Source organism: Pteropus medius, unplaced genomic scaffold (assembly GCF_902729225.1).
Source record: "Pteropus medius unplaced genomic scaffold, Ma_sr-lr_union100, whole genome shotgun sequence".
NCBI classification, from domain to species: domain Eukaryota; kingdom Metazoa; phylum Chordata; class Mammalia; order Chiroptera; family Pteropodidae; genus Pteropus; species Pteropus medius.
The window spans coordinates 1,971,572-1,996,416 of record NW_024356336.1 but is presented as its reverse complement, the minus strand read 5'-3'; the positions used below and the strand labels follow the sequence as shown (position 1 = coordinate 1,996,416).

The 24,845-nt window shown below is 42.0% G+C and overlaps 1 protein-coding gene across 3 annotated transcripts in view; it reads right to left on the bottom strand.

Moving 5' to 3' along the window:
• Positions 1 to 3,054: 3,054 nt before the first annotated feature.
• Positions 3,055 to 24,845, bottom strand: part of SGSM1 (small G protein signaling modulator 1) — an 83,455-nt gene continuing 61,664 nt past the window's right edge. For 2 of the 3 annotated variants that reach the window (XM_039861803.1, XM_039861805.1), the window contains 9 exons: positions 22,859 to 23,041; positions 21,738 to 21,806; positions 19,455 to 20,045; positions 16,144 to 16,268; positions 14,103 to 14,185; positions 9,918 to 10,027; positions 8,586 to 8,682; positions 7,409 to 7,576; positions 3,055 to 5,183 (listed from right to left, as the gene is read on the bottom strand). In XM_039861803.1, coding sequence (XP_039717737.1) covers positions 5,095 to 5,183; positions 7,409 to 7,576; positions 8,586 to 8,682; positions 9,918 to 10,027; positions 14,103 to 14,185; positions 16,144 to 16,268; positions 19,455 to 20,045; positions 21,738 to 21,806; positions 22,859 to 23,041 — 1,515 coding nt within the window. In that variant the 3' untranslated portion in view covers positions 3,055 to 5,094. The remainder of the gene's footprint in view (positions 5,184 to 7,408; positions 7,577 to 8,585; positions 8,683 to 9,917; positions 10,028 to 14,102; positions 14,186 to 16,143; positions 16,269 to 19,454; positions 20,046 to 21,737; positions 21,807 to 22,858; positions 23,042 to 24,845) is intronic. The other variant, XM_039861804.1, reaches the window with a different exon arrangement.

Genomic DNA, 24,845 nt, shown 5'->3' with positions numbered 1-24,845 from the left:
ATATCTAGTAGGTGTCCCTTATATACAAGTTTGTCCCGAGTTGGGGTAGGAATGGGGAGACGGGAGTTAGGAACCTATCTCACCCTTCCAAAAAAAAATCCCACTGATATGGAAACTTCACTGTTATTTGGGGTACTTCATGATCCCATTCTGACTGCTTCTTTCAAGCCTCTTTCTTGTCACTGAGGCCCAACCCCTGCACCTCTCCCTCCAGCCCCACTGAATTCCGAGCCCAAAGAAGGCCTCTTCACACCTCTACCACTTTGCATGCACTGCTATGTCTGCCAAGGATGCTGGAATCAAATCTGCTGCTTTTGCCTATCACAATCCCATTGCACTTCTTCAGGAGCAGCCCCTAAAATTCCTTTGGCAACTCATGACCTCGACAACTCTCTGACTGCCCCAGGCTTAAAGATGGACATAGGAACCCTTCTAGCCAATCAAGCCTGGTTGGAATGATTGGTTGAGATGGGGATGGATGTGTATAAGCCAGCAGGGAGGAGAGTGACACCATGAGATGGACAGAGGTGGAGTGCTAAGGACTTCCTCTGAACACCTGGATCTAACCATGCCTGCTCTCCTACCTGCAGGAGACACAGTCACAGGCAGCTCTAGGCTGGCATCCCCCAGCTTGGCTGCAGCAGAAGAAAGAGTAAGCTTCCTCCTTTCTTGGTATATATAAATCTCAGGGAAGGTATCTGATTAGACAGAACTAGGTCATGTGCCTACCTCTTGGGGGAGGGGCAAGTCAGCCATTTCACCAGAAGGCCATGGTTATAGTGAAAGAGATAGTTCTCCTGAAGATGGGAGAAGGTGCTGGTACTAGAACAGTGGAAGGAGGCTAGGCAGGCAAAAACATTCAAGGCCCAAATCTCTCTTTAAGGGAGGCTTTATTATCCCCATTTCACAGAAGTGAAAACTGAGGTTCAAGGAGGTAAAGTCACTTGCCCAAAGCCACATAGTTAATCAGCAGTAGGGCTGGGATTTGAACCCAGGTTTGTCAGATTCTATGGAAGATGCAAAATCACACCTGGATTTGCTTCCTCTGCTTCCACCCAGCTCATCTTGATCAAACTCTTCTGGCTTTAAATGTTCACCCAAGAATATCCATAAACAACCCCCCAGGAGTGATTCTATTACTTTGAAAACACACAGACCGCAGAGAATGTAGCTTGAATTCATCTTTTGGACAGAACAATAGGACAACGTAACAGCTTTAAAAAAAAAAAAAGTAATAAAATAATGAAATAAAGTAATAGAAAACTGAGGAAGCCACCACAAGGTATTCAAATGAACTTAGAGATCAGAGACATGTTTCCAGCTTCTGCAGAAGCATCTTGATGCAAGTAAGTCTCCTTGGGAAGATTCCTCTGTCCCAAGAGGGCTCAGAGCCCGCCCCTTCCTGAGTTCTCAAGGTTCCTCGAGCCCCAAGCAGCACCCCAGTGCAAAAAGCAGCAAGTGGATGCCATCAAGTAGAAGCCTAAACTCAGCCCACATCACCCATGTGCACTTGGGGGGTGCCATCTCCTCTCTGTAATAACCTCACAGTGACCCCCAAGTTCCTTAATCCTCCCTTTGAACTGTTTCAGCAATGCCAAAGGGAGCAATTCTCTAGCCCATAAAGCAGAACCATTTACAGAAAGACTCTGTCTTCATTTGACAAAAGACAGCAGAATCTGTTTTATTTTCAAAACAAAAAGTGTACACTGTTTGCAAGGAGCCCTGCACCTTCAAAGCCTAGAAATCACTGTGCCCACAAATTTGAATAAAGAAATCACTGTGCCCACAAATTTGAATAAAGAATAAAGATAGTGGAAGATTCCTGCATAACATCTTAAGGGATTGGCAAGTTCCCGGAGAACTGCACGGTCCTATGGGTCTTCTGAATTCTGCCAGGGCTTGACTTAGCGATGAAGTGGCAAACTGGTACTTCAAAAAGGATCAAATTGTGTTCCTCTAGAGTCTGTACCTGTCCTGGACTCAAGCTCTCAATGTGCACAGTGGCTTCAACGCCAGAAACAAGGAAACCCGTGAGATCTTTCCTGACTCAGTAGAGTCAGATGTGAACTGCAGAGTCAGCATGGGTGTTGCTCCTGCTAAGAACTGATGGCCTCACACACCTAACTGCACTGTTCCTCTGTCACAGCCCAAGAAGGCCCAGAGCTCGTACCTTCCCAAGTTCTCCAGAAGCCATATTCTCTTAGGTTTCAGAGACTCACCTGAGAACCTGAGCAAGGTGAATGATGGGAGCTCAGGGAAACTGAGGTGCAGTGAGGAAAGCATCCCTATGTGAGGACCCCTCTTGTGTATGGACCTTGGGATACATGGTACACTGTTTACAAAATGGCCTCGATGATTTCCCTGCCTGTATCCACACCCCTTTTCAATAACAGTGTTCAAAGCTGCCCCTCCAGTGGTGGAGTCTATTCCCCACCCTCTGAATCTGAGCTCAGACACGTGACTTACTCTGACCAAGAGAATGTGGCAGAAATGACTATGCCGTTTCCAGGCTTAGGCCTCAAGAGGCCTTGCACATTTCTGTTTGCTCTCTTGGAAAGTGCCATCATGACCATGTAAATAAGCCTGAGCCAGCCTGCTAGAAGCTGAGAGATACATGGCCCAGTCTCTCTCATTGCCCTAGCCAACAGCCAGCCCAGTATCAGAAGCCAAGTCGCCCAGCTGGCCATCAGTTGACCACAAACACATGGAGAAGTCCAGCTGAGGCCAGAAGAACCTAACGGCTGAACCTAGTCCATATTGTTCACCATAAACTCACGAGCTAAATAAATGTGTTTTAAGCCATAAAGATTTGGAGTAGTTTGTTACACAGCTTTACTTGTGGTAACAGCTAACTGATACAAGGAGTGAGAAGAGGTTAACCTGCTTTGAACTTTCTAGGGAGAGACCAGGCAGCTCTCATGAGAATCTGATCCCATCTGGGTATGGGTCACTGAGGTGGGGATGGGAGGCTAGTCTTCAGAAGCAAACATTTCTTTCTTACATATTAAAAAAATTCCCCAAGACATAGAAACAAAAACAACCCAGATTCACACATTTCTCTATTTATATATATATTTTCTCTATATAGACACAATTCACCAGTAAACAGTTACAAGATATGTTGGCAACACTGAGAAAAGGGCACTCAATAGATAGAGTGACCCCACGCATTCGATTCCAGGACATGAGGACACACACGACATACAGAGACCTGAATAAGCACAGTAAGCTGAATAAATGTGAGTTAATCCAAACCACAACCACAGACATTCCTCTGGAACACCACGAGAGAAGGCAGAGAAGAGATCGTGTGCTATAGTTTGTGACTAGTCTGTCAATAAAAATAAATAAGAATCAGAAGGTCTAAGACCTGGGTCTTGCTAACATAACGTCCTCTGTAGTGATTAGCTGAGGGACAAAAGACACGTTTCTCTGGAGGGGCCTTTCACACACTTTTTCCCATCTTGGGAAGGTGGGGGACCAGGGCGAGAAGATGTACACTCTTCAGAATCAAGGGCTATCTGGGCCTTGTCTGTCCTGCCTAAGAGGCCCCACCAGGCTTCAGGTACAGTTGAAGGCGCTGTTACCCAGGAAAGAGCCTTCACAGGTATGCAGAGAAAGGATTTCTCCAGTCCTGATTTGATCAGGGAGGGAGGACTGATGCACCTCCTCTGCCAATACTTCAGTGTGCTTTACATGTCTGCTCCCCTCTGCAAAATCCTACCTGCCATTCTTGGGAAGAGTATTCCACCTTGACTCACTGTTTCTCCTGATTCTGCATTCTCAGAAAAAAGGAATTGGCAGGACTGCTCTTCTGAAAGGACAGGTGGGCAGAGTGAACTAGCTAACTCAGGATCTGTCTGTAGCTTGGTGACCCTTTGTGTAAAGACATGGAGGGGACTGTTTCCAGACCTAGCTGTGATCTGGGCGCTAATTCACCAGCAGACATTACCCGAGGAAAACACACACACACATCTACCCTGGCCAACCTGTCCTCCTTTTTCTCCTTTGTCCTGAGTGAGCAAGGGCACTTGGGGAAAAGGCAGCATCCCTGACCTCCAACACACAGCTTCCAAGCTTCTGGAGCACCAGACGGATTGTGGCGAGGTCTGCCCTGGAGGGAGAGGAAGGAGATGCAGACTCCACCCTGCCAGAGGGGCGGACCCAGGAGAGTGTCAGACATCACAAGCCTACAGACACCTCTGGGAGGGATTCCACCATCCTTGCAGGAAGACCCCTTTCTTAAAAAGAAGAAAAGAAGTCTCTCCTGGGGTCAGGCAGAGGAAAAAAATGAGAGAAAACAACAAATGGGTCCCCAAACCTCAAGGGGAGACAAGTGTAGGGCTCGTGTGTGCTGTTTCTAAATGGGAGAAAGCCTCAGGACACGGGTGGCTTAGGTAGAAAGAGAGTGGGTTGGGAGATTCACTGGTAGCCCCTCTTAGCCAATGGGTCTCAAATGGGGACATGTGGCATATCTGGGGACATTCTAGGTTGTCACAACTGGGGTGGGGAAGAGGATGCTACTGGCATATAGCAAGTAGAGGCCAGGCATGCTGCTCAACGTCCTACAGTGCACAGGACAGCATCTCTCAAAACAGAACGACCCAGCCTAAATGTCAATAGCGCTGAGGTGTAGAAACCCTGCTCCACGCCAACGTTCCAGCCATGTTCCGGAACATCTCCAAAGGCCCCTTTCGAAACATAGAGGTAGTCCCATAGACCTCTCCTACACCAATTTTCAAAACTTCCCTCCCCATGTTTCACCTGACAAGACAGTTTGGAGGGATGTGGGAGAGAAGAAGAGAGAGAGGAGATAATTCTGGAGATGCTCGCTCCATCCATCAACGACTCCCACAAGGGAGGAATCCCAGACGTGGGCAATCTTTGGTCAAACAGGAAAACATAAGGCTGAACTCAAGGGGCAACCCCTCGACCTCGCTGCCTGGCAGCCATTGTAGGTCAGTGTCTCTTTGCACAGAAGTCCATACTCATGAACAGATACCAGGACCTCACTCACTCCCAGGGCGGCCGGGAGGGAAACGGGCAGAACAGGCAGGTGACAGCTCCACTGACACCGCCTGAGTAAAGCGGCCGTCACTTGTTCTCGATCAGAGTCTGCACCTTGTACACGAGGCCGCGGGCCAGCTTCAGGACCTGCTTGGTGTTGTGTCGCTCGGCCATTTCTGAAAAAGCAGAAGGCAACAATATCTCATGAGTCTCCTTCTGTGTCCATCCTTAGGACACACTTCCAGCCCCTAGAGGGGCCTTTGGGGTGTCCCCATCATCATTATCTGGCATCATCCCCCAAGTGGCTCTGGAAACAGAGATCTTGGGGAGGGCCGGCATCTCTGGATCCCCCTTCCCCCATTTCCTTGTCTATAAAATGGGGACTGTAACAGCACCTACTTCACGAGGTTACTGTGAGATCAGATGGGATGACGTTCGTTCAGTGTGTGCTAAAAAATGTTGTATCTTCCCACCCCCTTCCCACAAATACAACGACTGGGAACTTTATAAGAAAGCCATCCTGGCACACAGCAGAAGCTTAAAAGTATGAAAGGAAGAAAGCAACAGGAGAGGGGAGGAAAGAAAGCAAAAATAATAATTTTATCAAGAGCCACACAAAATGATCAGATCTTTAAAACAGAATGTCATAAGAAATCATTTAGTAGGAAAAAAAAAAAAGGCAGTAAGATCATGGTTCCCAAACTGGGTGCCAAGGTACCCCAGGGTGCCTCTGTGAACTCACAAAAAATTTGAAGGAAACACAATGATACTTCATATCTCTTGAAACACTACATAAACTGCTAATATGAATGAGTTCACAAACTGCACTACATCCCAATCGATGACTTTTTAGCTTCGCAAAGCTAGGTTTTTGGTAAGTGGTTGCTGTGATAAAAAGTATACCACAAATCACTGGAACAGGAAATGAAAGGGGTGGTTTTCAACCTGACTGTAGGTTTGAGAAGCTGCACGAAGCCCAGAGGGTGCATACATCCCTTTAGTAATTGTAGTTATATTTAAGAATGTAATAAAATAATTTCTTTTGACTTAAGTGTATTATCTTTCAAATGTCTGCTAAGTTGTTAGTGTATAAATGCATATTAATTGGTTCAGACTCATCTATTTGCTAAGAGGAATTTTTGACCTGGCTTGCCATGAACTGAGAAAGTTTGGGAACCTCTAGACTAAGCTAGGAACTGCTTTGGGTTCTCAATCACACACTCAAACTGAAGATAGCCTCGATGCTCAATAACAGGAGATGATTCAGTAAGTTTTGGATAGTTGCTTGAAGAATATTCTGCAGTCTTAAAAAGTGATTATATGGAAGGCAGTTTTAAAAAATTGAGCAGTAAGCAGGGTCGGGTCTGGTTAGTACTTGGATGGGAGACCACCTAGGAAGACCAGGTGCTGTAGGTGTAAAAAATAAAAAATAAGGGATTGTAAGATGACAGGGTCCTTGCAATCTGTGAGGTCAACCGAGGGTTGCCTCACCTAAAAACAAACAAATAAATAAATAAATACATAAATCAATAAATAAAAATTGAGCAGAAAAAAATGATACAACTGGATTCTGTAATGGTTAATATCATAAAAATATGTACGACTGTGGAAAAGACTGGCTAGAAAAAACTTTTTTTAATGAACCCACTAAACACAATGTGGTTTTCTGGATTGGATCCTGGAGCAGAAAAAGGACATGAATTAAAAACTAGATGAAATCAAATAAAGTCTGTAATTTAGTTAACAGTAACATTCCAATGTCAATTTCTTTGTTGTGACAATATACTAGAATCAGTTTTGTTTTTTCCAAAACCTTCTTTACTTAAAAAAAAAAAGTTAAATAGTAATAATGGTAGCAATAGCTTCCAGCTATGGGCCCCCTCATATGGGCCAGGTATCATGTGACAGGCTTTATTTACATCTCATTTAATTGTTCTGACATCTCTGTGAGGGTGGTGTTGTTAGCACCATTTTGGCAGAGCTGGGATCAAAATCCACATCTGCCTGACTTAAAAGGTCATGCCTTTTTCATGTCACTTCACCTGCCTTCCTGTGCCTGCTTTTCCTACGCACATCGACCCCTGGAAGCAGACACCGTTACCCCATTTCACGTATGAGGAAGTGAATGTTTAGAGAGGATAAGTGACTTGTCCATGGGCACAGCTGTTAGTGGCAGAGCCAGGGTTTTCCCTCAAGCCTGATTTCACCACATATGCTCCTGCTGCCAGATCCAAGAAAAATGACCCCTCAGCATTACAAGATCTTAACTCACCCATTTGGAAATAGGCAAAAAAAGTGAGAAGAACCCCGCTTCAGCCCCTTCACTGTGTGTCAGTCTCAGTGAATTTCCATCCCTCCAGAAGCCCACGGCCCTCAGAGGAGACCCTGGTCATGTGGGTACCATTAAAGAATTTGATGATGTCTGTGAAATCCATGTTGTTCTCTAAGATGATGTCCCGGTAGACCTCCACCAGAGCCAGTGCAATGAACAGGACGTAGTGGGCAGAAGAGACATGTTTGGCTGCCCAGATGGTCTCCCAGACAGAGAAGACATCATCGTAGATGAGTTCTGCCAAGACATCAACACACACACGTATGGGGAGAGAGTCAGCCACAGAGCTCACGGTGTTGCCTGCCCTTGACTCTGCCATTTGACCATCAGAAGCCTCGGTTTTACCTGTCTGTAAAACAGGCTATACAAACCAGGTGGGTTGTAAGTTTCCAGCTCTGACATTCTACAGGTAGAGGAAGTGAGCATGCGTACGTTTGATTGACACTGACCTGTCCCTGCTCTGCCCCTTGACCAGTGCCCCCTCTTTCCCTGCATCCTCCATCTCTTTTAGCACCCATGGGGTGTATCTCCCCTTCCCCCTGCACACAGGCAGAGCTGGCTGCTGCCTCTGCATCTAGTGAAGAGATAGAACAGAGCCATGGTTAAGAGCAAGGCTTTCTATGTCCAATAGATTCAGTCTGAATCCTAGCTTCATCGCTTACTGGGAAGGTGACCTTGGGTCAGTTCCTTTCCTCCATGAGCCTCTCTCTTTCCTCATCTCTAAGTGGGGTGGTGCCAACAGTAATACAAGACAAAAGAGATAATACACAGAAATGGCTCAGCACTAGTACCTGGTACTTAATGAACACCTCCATAGGTGTTAGATATTATTATTCTTAGCATCACCCCATATTTGCACAGTTGCAATGTACTTTGTTATACATGATTTCTAAGTCACATGTGAAACGTGCTCTATGAGCTTCAAAGTTCTTGGTCTGTGACAGGCAGCATAACAGAATAGAAGGGAACTGGCCTTAGAGGGTAGAGAGAGGGGGGCTCAGATCCTGGCTTTAGTCTACCTAGCTGTGAATTTAATTCTTCTCAGCCTTAGTTTCCACATTGTAAAACAGGGACTGTAACGATACCTACTGCTTAGTGGCATTGCAAGAATAACGTGGGTAAACCGACAGAACTCAGTAAATGGGTGCTAGCTACTCTTTTCCATTGGTTTTGCTCCATGGTATCTTTACCTCTGAGATTTGGCTACAAAGAGACCGGGTACAAGGCCCCAATTTGAAATCTGTACCTCGCTTGAAATCCAGCAGAAACCAGCGGTAGCAGAAGTAGAAGTGAGTGTAGTCCCCATTCTGATGCATCAGCTCAAAGAGCTCTGAGTCCAGGATCTGTCAGAGGAAGGAAAGGTGGACATCAGCCTCATGGGAAAAGGCTGAACCAGAAGGGACAGCTGAATAAATAATGATACATCTCCATGCCGGACGCCCTGCAGACCTTAACAACCAAATGGAGCTAAGAAATGGGACCTGAAGTGTAAATCAATCTAGCTCGACCTAACCCAGTCATTTCTCCAAAGAAGATATGCAAATGGCCAATATGCACATGAGAACTACTCATTATGAATCATTAGGAAAACACAAGTCAAAACCATATTAGGTACCACTTTACACCCACTAGGATGGCTATAAAAATGACAGACAGCAAAGTGTTGGCAAGGATAGAGAAACTGGAACCCTCGTTATGTTGCCAGTGGGAATATAAAATGGTGTGGCTGCAATTCCATTCCTAGATCTATTCTCAAAGAAATGAAAACTATGTCCATATAAAAATGTGTACTTGAATGTGCACAGCAGCACTATTCGTAATAGCCCCCAAATGGAAACAACCCAAATGTCCATCAACAGATGAATGGATAAACAAAATATGGTATATCCACACAACAGTACATTATTCAGCCATAAAAATGAATGACGTACTGACATATGCTGCAGCATGGATGGACCACGAAAATGTTATAGTAAGTGAAAGAAGCCTGACTCAAAAGCAACATATTATATGATTCTCTTTATATGGAACTTACAGAATAGGTAAAGGCTATGGAGATGGAAAGTCGATCAGTGATTGCCAGGTATTGGGGAAAGGGACTGACGTTACTGGGTATGGAGTTTCTTTTTTGAGATAATAAAAATGTTCTTAAATTAGATAGTGATGATGATTTCACAATTGTGAATATTCTAAAAACAAGTGAATTATACATTTAAAAAGGGTGATTTTATGGTATATGAATTACATCTCAATAAAACTGTGTGTGTGTATGAGGAACATACCCAAACATTACTTTGAGGAGAAGGACTAATAAAATCAAACACCCACATCTCCTTCATTGTTGTGGTCACAGGCCTGGACCAAGTAAATGCTCAGTCCAATGGGCTTGATTTTAGTTGCTGAATTAAGGTTGAGCTGATTGAGTTTTTGAGTTCAAATGAGGTGGGCTGAGTTGAGTTGAACCGAATTGAGTTCAAGCAGAATCAAGTTACTGAGCTGAGTTAAACCAGGCTTGGCTATTCAGTTGACTTAAGGTCAGTTGGAATAACTTATATTATTGAATAGGAATGGATCATACCTGGATTAGTGACCTCATGTTGGCAAAGTGCGTGTCCATGGCACCTCCGTGAGGGAAGTTCTGGTTCATCCTCTTCATGAGCTCTGTGAAGCAGCTGAAGGCGAGGGCCTCTGGGGAAAGAGCCCAGGAGAAACAGTCAACTCCGCCACTGTCCAAAGAAACCGAGGTCCCAGAGTGATGGTCTAGGGCCCTGAGCTGGTTCATAATGTCCACAGACAAATGAGAAACATGTGGCAATGGCATGCCAGTGTGTTCCACGTGAAGGCATACGCTCTCTAATCTTAAAGTAATTACCTACTTCCCGCCTTGAGGTGGTGAAATAACTTTTCTTTTAGGAAATGATGATGATGGCAAATGCTCTGTTTTAAAGAATCCTATTTGCTATAATAAAAAGTTGATAATGTATCGTTGGTTCCAAACTTTTATTTTCTTTTTTGAAATTCTACGGGGTTCGTGAAATTCTCAAATCTGGGAACCACTACATTAAAACAGCAGACATCAATATTGGGAGGGTGTTTATAGGCATTATGCAAAGAAATGGTCAAATAACTTTGCAAAATGCTGATTACAGAGTCACTCCATACATTAAGAAAGGAAAGTCTCTGAGAAGTCCTACAATAAAGAAATGAAATCTGTTTCATACTGTTTAACCCAGTGTTTAAAAAATTTATTTGAAAATGGTACTTTTTTTTGTTCCTAACACCTAATAATGTTGGGGAAAATTATGAGGTTTCCCAAGGCACAGTAGAATCCCATTCATTTTTTAAAAGACTTTATTTTTTAGAAAAATTGATAGAATTAAAAGAAAATTAAGAGAGTTTCCATATACCCCACACCAGTTACTATTACTAACATATAAGTATGGTACATCTGTTACAATTAATGACCCACTGATGATACATTATTACCTAAAGTCCATAGTTTTTTACCTAATGTTCTTTTTTTGTTCTAAAAACACATCCAGGATAACACATTACATATAGTTGTCATGTTTCCTTAGGCTCTACTAGAGTTTCTCAGGCTTTGTTTTTGATGACCGTGACAGCTTTAAGGAGTTCTTGTCAAGTAATCTATAGAATGCCTACTGGAATTTGTCTGGTGTTTTTCTCATAAGGCTAGGATTATGGGTCATTGGGAGAAAGACCACATAGGTCAGTCACATGCCATTCTAATCGCATCACATCAAGGATATAACTGTCAACATGACATATAACTGTCGATGCTGATCTTGGTCTCTGGCCGAGGCAGTGTTTGCCAGGTTTCTCCACTGTACAGTTTCTCTCTCACTCCCACCACTTCTCCACCGAACTTCTGGGAAGGAAGTCACTAACGCAGCCCACGCCTACAGAGTAGGGAGTTATGCTCCCTATTTTTATAACAGCCTAATTGAGATTTACATACCATAAAATTCACCCTTTTAAATGTGCAGTTCAGTGGCTTTAGTATACTTGGAGTTGTATAACCATCATCACTATGTATTTGAGAACATTTTCATCACCCCAAAGGATACCCTGTATGCATTGGCAGTCTTTGCTCATTTCCCTATCTCCAGTACCTGTCAACCACTGTCTCTACAGATTTCCCTGTTCTGGACATTTCATATAAATGAAATCATATAATATGTGGTCTTTTGTTTCTGGCTTCTTTCACTCAGCATGATATTTTCAAGGTTCATTCACATTGTAGTATGTATCAGATCATTTTTTTTTTTTTGGCCAAATAATATTCCATTGTATGGCTACACCACAATTTGTTTACTTGTTCCTCTGTTGATGAACATTTGGGTTGTTTCCACTTTTTGGCTATTAAGAATAATGCTATCGGGCACATTCGTGTAAAAATATTTGTATGAACATATGTTTTCATTTCTCTTGAGGATATATCTATGAATGGAATTGCTGGATCATAAGGTAACTCTATGTTATTATAAGGAACTGCCAAACTGTTTTCCTAAGCGGCTGCACCATTTCACAATCCCACTAGAAATGTCTGAGAGCTCCGATTTCTCCATATCCCCAGTAACACCTCTTTTCTGTCGTTTTTATTCTAGCCATCTGAGTGGGTGTGAAGTGGCTCTCACTGTGGTTTTGATTTGTATTTCCCTAATGAGTAAAGATTCTGAGCATCTTTTAATGCTCTTATTGGCCACTTGTACGTCTTCTATTGTACTGAGAAATGCCTATTCAAAACCTCTGCCTATTTTTAATTGGTTTATTGATCTTTTTAGTGTTGAGTTGTAAGAGTTCTTTATATTTTTTTAATACAAGTTCCTAATGATATATGTGATTTGCAAATATTTTCTTCCATTTTCTGGGTTCTCTTCACTTTCTTAATAGTGTTCTTTGAAGCGCAGATGTCCAATTGAAGGCCAATTTATCTACTTTTTATTTTGTCACTTTATGCTTTTGGTGTCACATCTAAGAAACCATTGCCTAACCCAAGGTCACAAATGCTTATGCCTATGTTTTCTTCTAATAATTCTATGGTTTTAGCTTTGATATTTTAGTTTATGATTCATTTTAAGTTAGTATTTTTATATACAGTGTGAGGTAGGAACCCAACTTCAATCTTTTGTGTGTGGATACTCAGTGTTTCAGCAGTTGAAATGTCTTGGCATATTGTCAAAATCAACTGACCACATATGAAAGGGTTTATTTCTGGACTCTCAATTCTATTCCGTTGATCTACATGTCTATCTTTATGGAAGTACCACACTGTCTTGATTACGGTAACTTTGTAGTGGGTTTTGAAATTGGAAAGTATGTGTCCCTAACCTTTTCTCCTTTTCCAAAACCGATTTCACTATTCTTGGTCCCTTGAATTTCCATATGAATTTTAGGGTCAGTATGTCAATTTTCGCAAAAAAAAAAAAAAGAAGAAGGCTGGGATTCTGACCTGTCATTAAATTGCATGAAGTCTACATCAATTTGGAATGTACTGCCATCTTAACAATACTAGGTCTTCTGATCCATGAGCATGAGATTTTACCATTTATTTATCTCTTTAATTTCTTTAAACGATGTTTTGTGGTTTTTGGAGTACAAATCTTGCACTTCTTAAGTTAAACTTATTCATAAATATTTCTTCTTTTAGATGCTATTGCAAATGGAATTTCCTTCCTAATTTCATTTTTGGATTATTCATTGCAATTGTATAGAAATACAATTGACTTTTGTACATAGATTTTGTGTCCTGAAACCTTATCGAACTCATTTATTAATTCTAATATGTTTTTGATTCCTTAGCATTTCCTAAATGTAAATCGAGATGGTTTTAATTGTTTTCCAATCTCATGCCTTTTGAGTCTTTCTTCCCTAATTGTCTTGGCTTGAAACTTCTGTGACAAAAGTGTACATCCTTGTCTTACTCCTGACTTTTTGGGGAAAGTAATCAGTCTAGCTCTAGGTTTTTCATAGGTGCCTTTTATCATGTTGAAGAAGCCTCCTTCTATTCCTAGTTTGTTGAGTGTTTTTATCATGAAAGCGTGCTGAAAATTGTCAAATGCCATTTAATTGACAATTGAGACGATCATATGGTTTTTGTCCTGTATTCTACTAATGTGGTGAATTACATTAATTGATTTTCATACATTGAACCAGCCTTGCATTCCAGAGATAAATCTCATTTGGTCATGGTATATTTCTTTTTATCTCTTGCCAGATTTGGTTTGCTATTTTTTGTTGAAGAGTTTGCTTTTATATTCATAAAGGATATTAGTCTGTAGTGTTCTTTTTTTTGATGTCTTTGTCTGGTATTGGTATCAGGGTACCAAAGGGTTCTTATGTAAGAACTAGCTTCATAGAATAAGTTAGGAAGTGTTCCCTCTTATTTTTTGGAAGAGTTTGGGAGGAATTGGTATTAATTCTTCTTTCAAGTGTTTGCAGAATTCACAAGTGAAGCCATCTGAGCCTGGGTTTTTCTTTTTTCTCATTCATGTTTATATAATCAGTGGCTAGAAAAGGCCTGGCTGTGTGTTGGGCACCTGGAAATAAGTGTTGGCTACCTGGAAACAAATGTTGGCTAACACAGAACAATTTCACTAGGACCTTGATGTGTTCACCAGACAGGTCTTCTGAGCACCAGTACTGATCTATTCCATGGAGTCACAGAGTAAAGTTAACTTCCCTCCTCTACAGTAAGAAAGAAACTGTACCCCAAGCCCTGGGGTGGGGAGAACACACTCACCATCATCCAGAATGACCAGCAAAGGAGCCAGGAGGTCGCACATGCCTTGGACATAGCCGATCTCAATGTGCTGCCAGATGTAGCTACAAAAGAGACACAAGGGGCTCAGTAATGACACCCACAATCTGCTTCTTCAACCCACTCTTCCTTTCCCTCCTCCCTGATTCAGTCCTCCATCCCTCACCTGGACCACTCCCTTAACCTCCTGCCTGCATCCCCATCGTCAGTCTTACTCTCTTCAAACATCCTATGCTCAGCTATCAGGATGACCTTCTTAAAGTCCAGCTCAAGGAGGCTACTGCTTGCTCGAAAACTTTCACAAGCTCCCACTGTGTGACAAGACAATATCCAAACTCCTTAATTGGGGGTACAAGGCATTCACAGTTTCTTCCCAAACCACCTTCACAGTCTCATCCATCATTTCCCAGTACTTCTTCCTCTCCAGCCACACACGTACAGATAAAGCACACGTTCACACCATTGTGCTTTTGCCCTAGCAGTTCCCTCTATCTGGAATTCCCACCTGCCCCTTAATAGTAAAAGCTAATATTTACTGGGTATTTACTCTCTACTCGGTCCACTATACATATATTGCATCATCTAATTTTCAAAATAATCATATAAAAAAACAATTATTTCATTTCATGGATGAGGAGACTGAGGCACAGAGAGATACATGACATGTACAAAGTCAAACACCTAAAAATAAGTGACAGAGGAAGGATTTGAATTCAGGTGACCTCACCCCAGGGTATATGCCTCTGACTTGTATGTCAAATGGTTCTTCAGATTCTCCTAATGTTGCCAAAGTCTACCTTAAATATCACCACCTCTGTGAGGCCTTCCATGATTTTTCCTAATAATCAGTCAAAAGTCAGTCTATCTTTTCTCCCCCAGCACTTTTTCATTTTAATGTAACACACTACATTAAAGGTAATAATGTTTGTATTTTCTAGACTAAATTTTGAGAGGCAGTGATTGCTTAGGAGACTATAAGACAGAATAGGAAAGAGGGGGTGCTTATTAATAAGAATGAGTTAGAGCAGCGGTTGGCAAACCTCTTCTGAGAGGTTCCGATAATAATTATTTTCAGCTTTGTAGGCCATATCTTCTCTGTCTCAGCTACTCGACACTGCAGAAAAAATCATAGACAATATGCAAACAAATGGGCATGGCTGAGTTCTAATAAAATTTTATTTACAAAAACAAGTGATGGGCTAGAATTGCCTGGTAGGCCATAGTAGTAGTTTGCAAACCCAAGTTAGAGCAGCATGGGAAGAAGTCCAGGATGTATTATTGAGTGTAAAAAACAAGTTGTAGAAAAACAGTTTGTAGAATAATCCTATATAAGTAATACCTTTTTAAAACTTTCAAAATACATGCTGTTATATTATATATAGTATATAATATAGTCTCATATATTATATACATAGCTGTGGAGGAATATTCATTACTATATTATTAGTAGTTACTTCTCCTGGGTGAGTGGTATTGATGACTGGATGTGGAAGAAGTTTCTCTTTATACCTTATGAACTGATTTCCTTGGTTGACTCAGGGTTTTAATAAGCATGGGTTACCTTCATAGTTTAAGAAATAAAAAGAATAATTTTTAATGAAAAGTAATAAGTTGACCCAGATCTTGGCTTAATGAAATAAAGCACAGATTCTGAAGCCTAAGAGACTCTAGAGTGGGGATGAGGTCCTATTCAGCCACTGCTCAGCTGGGGGACTTGAACAATGTGGTACCTCTCTGAGCCTCCATTTCCTCACCTGTAAAAGGGGATAATGCTTACCTCATAGACTGTTGTGAAGATGAAGTGAGATGATGTTAATAAAGGGCTTAATAAGTGCCTTGTATTATTATCATTATTATGTTTGTTATATTATTGTCAGTGTGGGCTGGAATAAGATTCCAAGTGGGCATGGTGCCCACGGCGGAGGCTGCAGTTCCAGCTGGGCTCCCTGCAGCCTGCACGTCTGCCATCCTTACTTGACCCCCTAATCCCTATAGATCCACCCTCTGCCCCTGCTCCAGCCACCTGCACATGATGTTGCGCAGCTTCTCCAGGTTGGCAGGTGTGAAGTACCAGTAGTTGCGGTCGCACCTCTGTACGTCCTTCTCGATGCGGTGCAGGTTCACTGTGTACAGGTCCAGCAACTCCGGCTGTGGACCCCAGGAGGGGAAGGAAAGAACAATTACACCTCAGTTCCCCACAGAGGCTGTCCTCCAGAGAGTCTCCCTCCCCTAAACCTTCTCCTGTCCTCGCTGAAAAAAACATGCTCTACCTGGACCAGTCGGGGGTTTGAATTAGTTCTCGTTGTTTTCTTATATAGTGAAAATTATTTTTATTTTCTTCTTTGATAAAACAAAACAATTCTATGAGGTGCATAGAATTATTATCCCCATTTTACAGATGAAGAAACTACAAGAGAGTTATAACTGTTGCTGAACGTGCATCCCTCTCTGCCGAAAGCTGGATAGGATGTATGAACAACTGAATGGAAGTCCAATTCTGGCAATATGCGTGACATCAATATGTCTTGACCCAACAATCCTGATGAAATGGTTCAATGGTATAGCAAGAAAATAAAGAATATTTAAAGGCCAAAAATTAATCCAGAAAGGCAAGATAATACAAAGCTGGCTTTTGCCTTGAGGGAAGCTGCCAAACTGGAAAATTTAAGCTTGGATTTAATGGTGTTGTGCTCCCCCATTCCAGGGTATGGAATTTAAGAGACTTTTCTGCATTAAGGCAGGACCCCAAAGAGCCACCCTCCATAAAAGGAAAATTGAAATAAAAACCTACTACCATCCCGAGGTCTCAAGGACATCTACCTGTCTTGAACATGGGTGCCAAGTTAAATGAAAAAAATATCTCCCTGGATAATTAATAGCCTCAAATCAGGTTTATAACTTATGCAGATTGATAACCCAAATTCCCACAACCTGGGCAGTCTGAAAAAGTAGAGAATCTAATTAAAGTGATCTCAGGTTGGTTATTCCCCTGGGTACTAGGAAGAGGCTAAAGAAAATTCTATCTTGAGGAAGCTACCTCTATTTAGGCCTCAAATAGTGCAACAGATAAAATTCTAAGAAATATGAGCTCATGTTAAAAAAAATTGCAAAACACACAGAGAAAGAAGGCACCATGAGTGGCAGTCAGCATAAACACCAGACAGCAGAACCAGATCCACGAGGACTTCAGGTAGTAGAGTGATCAGGAGCAGAATATAAAGTAAGTATATTTAATATTTTTAAAGAAATAAAAAGAAGAAATTACTAATAAGAATAGAGAGCAAGAGACTATATAATAACCAAGCAGAACATTTTGTAGCAGATTTGGAGAAAAGCCAAGTAAAACTTCATGAAACATATTAAAAACTCACTAGAGACATACGACAGAAAATTAGATACTACTGAAGAGAGAATTCATGAAATGAAAAGAGATCTAAAGAAACTATTCGGGATTCAGCACAGAGAAATGAAGAGATAACAGAATGAAAGAGAAGTATTATACACGGAAGATAGTGTGAGAAGGTCTAAGAAACAGAGTTACAGAAGGAGAGAAAAGTTGGGAAGCAGCAACAATTGAATGAATAGTAGATGAAAAGTTTGTAGAACTGACTAAATATACTAACTTGCATGTACATAAAGCCCAACAAACCACTAGCCTGAAAACGGAAAAAGAAATCCACACTCAGACACATGACATACAATATCAAAAGGAGAATCTTAAAAGTAGCTAGAGAGAAAAGCAGATTATCTTTGAAGGAATGGCAATTAGATACCTGACTTCTCAACAGCAACGATGGAATTCAGAAGACAGTAGAAGAATATCTTCAAAATACTAAGAGAAAATAACTGAAATCTAGAGTTGCATATTCAGTGAAAATGCCTTTTAAGAATGAGGGCAAAATGAAGGTCTTTCAAGAGAGACACAAAATACGAGAGACTTTGCTAAAGGTAATTGTAAAGAATATATTTCATATAAAAAAAACCAGATATATCAGACTTGAAGCCTGGTATATAAGAAGGAATTAAAAATTTTTAAATGTGGAAGCTACTGAAGTACCTGCTCCTCTAAACAAAGGAGTAAACTAAGAAAGATAAAGACACTGGATACAGGAAATGAGAGAGAAGCAAAATTAACCTGGGGATGATGACAGAGAAAGATCTAGAATGAAAGCTACCTGTCAAGTACAGGGAACCGGGGAAGGCCAGGTGCTCTTAGAATTCTTTAGTCATACAAAACAACTAGAAAACCTGATCTGTCTGAATGTTTCAGAAAAAATTTAGAAAAAAGGCAGTTTATGTGTGTGTATATGTGTGTGTGTGTGGGGGTAATTAATGATACATATGTAGCAAACTAAAAAAAGGAAAGCAGAGACTAGAAAATGATAACATTTTAGAAAATCACAATTTTTTGCAGGAGAGAAAAATAAATAGAGCTGACTAAATGATGTATACATTATATTGTTAAAACATAAACTACCCAATGGTCATTTAACACTAATATAATACTTTAACTTTATTGGATGGATAGGGATGAGGTTTCACTTATGTGAGGAGGATGTGGGGAGAGGGAAGGAAGTAGGCTAAATCTTCTTTTTCTATAGTGTGGAGTCAATAGATAACGTCTAAAACTAAAGAAAAACTAAAAAAGATTAAGAAGTAGCAATACATGTTATTTGCAGACACGGGGTAAATACCAGAATAAGTAACGACTATTACCTCCAGGGAGGGCCGATGGGGCGGGGAGGGGGGAGGGCGGCAGGGCGCAGCAGGTGGGACAGATAACTGGTTTTTGTATCAAAACTTGTCTGAGTGTTTCACTTTTTCAATTACTGGCATTTATATCTTTGTTAGAAACAATGTGGTCTTTAAAGAAAAGTGGACAGTGCCTAACTCAGAAAACCTCTCTTTCAGTTGACGTCTACCAGTTTGGACTTTCCAGCAAGAGAGCAAATGCGAATATTTAAAAAATGCTGCACCTGAGTGTAAATCAAGATGCTCGTCATCGAGGATGCTATTGCTCAAGTACTCACTATGTACCTGGCACAGAGGGCTTTACTAACTAATTCTGAAAACAACTCAGGAAGAAAGGTATTAGATAGGGAAACTGAGGCTCATATAGTGACATGTCTAGGCTGGAGTGTGAACCCAGGACTGTTTGACTGCAAAGCCTGTGTTCTTTAAGTATTATACTAACTCCTCCCCCATGTGGGTTTCTGCAGTGAACCCTCTGTAATGGGGAAATGGGATGAAGCCGTTCTGGATAACTGTGTGGGTGCCACTCCCTCCCTCCTGCAGCTGTAGAAAATTGAGTGGAGGAGCATCCTAGAGACTTACGGAGTAGGTGACACCGCTGGAAGACACAGGGGATGCCTCGTTGTTGGCAGAAGTGCTCACGGCCAGAGAAGCCAAGGCGGGGAAGAGACTTTCCATTTCGGGCTCCTCTGAGAGGTTGTCTTCACTATCTGCCCGGCTACGCTTCGCCACCTCGCTGCCCACCCAGCTCTCCATTGCGGTGCTGTCTTTTTCAGGCAGAGCCACGTCCATGCTGCCAGTAATAGACATGAACTCATCCATGCTCTCATTGGCGAGAAAGTCACTCTCCAGGCTGTCCTGCACGGCCAGCTCCTCACGGGGGGCCTCATCCCGGGACGTGGTAGCCTCGCTGCTCTGCCCATCATCCACGCTGCTGTCCCCCGGTCGAAGCACCAGGGAAGCGTTCCGTTGGGCGTCCATGACACTGTCTTCCGTACTCAGGCTGGGCTCCGAGTGCTCCGAGAGGCCTGAGGAGAAGTTGTGGGAGGAAGGATGGCCGGAGTCCGGGGAACAGGTGCCATTCACCAGGTTCCCATTGGGGATCTTGGGCTGTTTCTCCTCCAACCTGCCTTCTGCCTCCACCTGTTCCACCTCGTCCACGGACTCAAACACCTGAAGGTGCACAAAGACAGATGGACTAGGATGGACACTGTGTTGCTGTTTCTAGCAGTAACCTAAAAGTTCATCAACAGGGGATTGATTCAAATACAGAACATGCATGCAACAGAATACTATATAGTCAGTAGAAAGAGTGGTGCAGAACCAGGTGTCATATATAGCTCCCTTTCGCGAAGTATAAAAAAGTGACCTACATGCATGGAAATGCATGGAATAATCCAGAAAGAAGCAAGGAAGCATTGCACTTGACTCTATGAAGAGATTACTAGGGAATTGAAATGGGAGGAAAATACCTTTCATCATACAAACTTATGCACACAAAATTTTTTTGAAGTAAAATATTAGTTGACAACATAAGGAAAAGGCTAAACAAAGAATATTATATCCATGTGGTTGACTATAATGGATCAATTTTCAAAAGTAGTCAGGTGTACAGCTGATCCTTGAACAATGCAGGAGACAGGGTTGCCAACCACCCGCAGAGTCAAAAATCCAAGTATAACTTTTGACTCCTCAAAAACTTAACTACGAAGAGCCTGCCGTTGACTGGAAGCCTTACTGGAAACATAAACAGTGATTAACACATACTTTGTATGTTATATGTATTATATGCTCTATTCTTACAATAAAGAAAGCTAGAGAAAAGAAAATGTTAAGAAAACTGTAAGGAAGAGAACATTCATTTACAGTATTATACGTATTTATTGGAAAAAATCCACATATAAGTGTACCTGAGCAGTTCAGACCTGTGTTTTTCAAGGATCAACTATATATCAAACACTATGGAAAAATCTCCAGAATACATTTCAAAGATTTATTTGTGGTCCTTTGTGTCCTTAGGCTATATCTCATCAAGGATAGACTGTATAAGACAGTATAAGACCATGTCACCTGAAAATTTCTTTGCTGTATGGTTATGTCACCAATTTGATTTACTATTAGTTTCAAGTGTTTAAGTTTTTTAAATTTCTTTTTGATTAACTTGCTTTAAATTATGTTAAAAAATTTACCCAACTCCAAAGTCAAAATAAGAAAACAAGGTATATTCAGGGAAATGTAGCTTTTTTCCTTGCCCCCACCTCCCATAGGTAACCATTTTAATTCGTTTCTGGTTATCCTTCTATTGTTTTTGAAGAAAGATGCAAATACATGCACATATTAATATTTGTGCTTTTTACACATAAAGTGACATAGTATGCACAATTTTTATACTTCGCTTCTTTAATATCGAGTAAGACTGAATTAACATTCCTTCTCACTGAATAAAATGGAAAGTTATTGAAAAATACATACATTGGTGTTTATGTAGAAATTTTAAGACTACCAAACACTGCAGTATATTGACTATATACTGCCTACATATTTCGCTGTATGTAAAGGCATACAGAAGGGTCTGGAGGATACACAGCAAACTGATGATAGCAGTGTTATTTCTAGGGAGGGCAAGTGGGGATTAAGGATGGTCACAGCCAAATTTAACTTTCTGTGCAATATTTTAATTTTTTTACAGGGAAAATAGATTCATATATCACTTGTGTAACTAAAAACTCAAATTTTAATGCTAGTATAAAAAGCTAAAACAAATAAACCATAAGTGACCTGTAGATGATGGGCATCTAATCCCATTATTCCAAGTTGTAGGGGGTGGGGCTGGGTGGGGAGGGGGCGGGGCCTCCAGAAGGTCACCTGTGTGCTGCTGCTGGAGTCGCTCTGCAGTCGGATGTTCTGCCGGCCGGAACTGCAGCTCTGGGAGGACTGAGGGAAAAAGAGGCAAGAGGGAGAGTAAGTTAGGCTGCATCTTTCCTGCTTAGGGTCCCTGTACTGAGTTCAGAAAGGACAGCTGGTGAGTCAGGAAATCTAGATTTATCCTTATCCCTGACTGAGAGTAACTGGTTGTATGAATGGCCCAATTTTTTACTCCCCTCTCTGTATACATGCTTTTCATCCTGTAACTTCTAGTTCCTGCCTACTCTACTTGGCTTGGCCATGTGACCTACTTCGGCCAATGGGATGTTAGCAAAGTCGCCAAGGCAGAGGCTTGAAAAGTGCTGTGTGTCTCTCATACGGATCTGGTTCACTGTGAAAACATACCCAGGTTAGCCTGCTGGAGGCTGAGACTTGGAGCAGAACCAAGTCACCCCAGGAATGTGAGAGAGCCCAGTGAAGGTCAACAAACATTTTAGCTGACCAGTTGCTGACAGCAAGCACGAGAGTGAGCCCACCCAGTCTGGCTCAGAAGAGAACTGACCCACAGACTGATGAGAAGAAATGCATATTGTTGGAAGTCTTTGACTTCTGGGGGTTGTCTGTCATGCAGTATTAGTGTGGCAATTGATGGCAGGTCCATCATTAGTAAAGAGAATTAACTTAATTCTCAGCTACTGCTTTGGGCTGCTAGAGATTCTGTGAGGACAGATATATCTGACTTGGTCACGGAAGCACTTTGGACATTCCAGAACATTCCTGATAGTACCTGGCACATGGTAGGTACTCAGTAAGGTTTCTTGAATAAATGAAAGTCTAGCTCTGTGCTGGGTGCTTTATACGCACTATCTCGTTTGGGCTACACACAGACCTCCCCTGCAAATGATTATTTCTATTTAATGGATGAGGAGATCAAAGCCCAGAAGTAAGGGAGTTCAAACTCGGGTCTGTCAGACTCCAAAGATACCTTCTACCCAAAAACGGGGGGTGAGACTCTGTCCCAAGGCCCCAGACACCCAGCCCTCACCATTCCTACAACAGCCTGATGGAGTAGATCCTGGCCTCCACCGCCCCCCTGCTCCCTGAGGTGAGCCTCCCATCACCTCGTTGCTGACAGTGGAGTCTCGGTGCATCATCCGGTGCAGGTGGCTGTCCAGGCTGGCCCCTGATGAGCATTTGGCCAGGGCGGCCGCATGAGACTCGCGCTCCCTCTGCCGCACGATTGCCTCACAGCCCAGCCATTCAGCCATGGTCTGTGCATAGCAGGCATGAATCTGTTCGTCCACCTGCCAGGGCAGATACGAGGTCACACCCAATGCTAGGACCCCTGGGGAGAGGGTGGCTCTGACTCAGGAGTCTGAGCCTCCTTCCAGGTGCCTGCTTGTTCCAGCACGGCCCCTCCTATCCATCGACCACTCAGCAGCCTTTCTCCTTGTTCCCTCTCCAGCCCCACCACTTGCTGCTGCCCCCACACCTCTGTCCTTTATGTTTCAGCCACCCACATCCACCACACCCTTCTGCCCTCCCCCACACAAACGCACACAGACATACACACCCTGCATCATGCGAGTGTCTCCTCTAGGGATTGCTCTTGCTGTCCCCTCTTCCTGAGGCCCCTCCTTACCCTTACCTTGCCTAGAAGCAATTCCTTTAAAGAATTCTGGCAGCCTTCTGTCTGGCATAGGTGCCTTCCATGTGATCTTACGAACCCTGAGTTTGCCTCCAACTGACTTTGCAAAACCCCACTTAACTGGCAAGAACTTCATCTAATGTACCTCTGGGTCCCTAGTCCTGAGCACAGGGCCTGGCATGCTGGATTTATTGGTGAGCATCTGCCCAGGAATCCACCAGGCATAAGGGAAAGCAGAGATGGGCCTCAGGCTGGTACCAAGATGACTTAGACAGTTCACTGGCACAGGCCTCATCACATGCAACCACGCAGTGAAGAAACTTCCATTTTCAACTTTCCTTCAATTTTTCTGATTAGCAGGAAGGCCAGGCTGGTGCTACCGTGTCATTAATATCTCCTTCACACTTTATAATCTCCATTTTTAACAAAGAGAGAGTAGGCTTCAGGCAGGCTACTGCATCTAGGTAGAACTGAATTATATCATTTTGTCATTTGCCATTTATTTTTTAGTTTCCTTCCACCTATGGCAAGTCATATTGGTTTTCCATTGATGGCAGGGATATAAAATATCTTTTTATATAAGTTATATAAAATTTTAAGTGAGTCCATTTTGAGACAAATATTTAGTTAATAACAGCATAGATGGTATGTAGAGTGTAAAATACCACCAGATTTTGAAAATTTAGTGCAAATAAAATAATGTAAAATATCTTACTAGTAATTATACTGCTACATGATGAAATTATAACAATATTGGATATACTGGATTAAATAAAATATGATTAAAATTAATTACACTTTGATGAAATGACACATGCATGCACGTGCATGTGCGCGCGCGCGCGCGCGCACACACACACACACATACACACACACACACACACACACAAGCAAATGCAAAACCTAGTAAGGTCTGCGGTCTACCTAGTGGTACTGTGCTGTTGTGAATGTCCTGGTTTGAGAATACACTGTGGTTCTGTAGATGTTTCCACTAGGGAAAGTAAGGCAATGTTCACACAGGATCTCTGAATTATTTTTGCAACTTCTTATAATTATTTCAAAATAAAAAGCTTGAAAATATTAATTGCATCTGTTTCTTTTTACCCTTAAAAATGCAATGTATACAACATTTAAAGTTACATATGTGCTACTGTTATCAAGACAGTGTAGTATTAGCAGAAGAGTACTAATTATAGTGCTCTATATGTATATACACGTATATATGCATATACACATGTGTATATATATGTATATATGTATATGTGTACACACACACACACACACACACACACACACACACACAAACACACACGGAGCAGGATAAAGAATACAGAAATAAAGCCACCCTAATATGCCCAACTGATTTTTGACAAAGATGTAGAAGCAATTCAATGGAGGAAAGCTAGCTTCTTCAACAAATGGTGTTACAGCAACTGGACATCCATAGACAAAAAAATGAA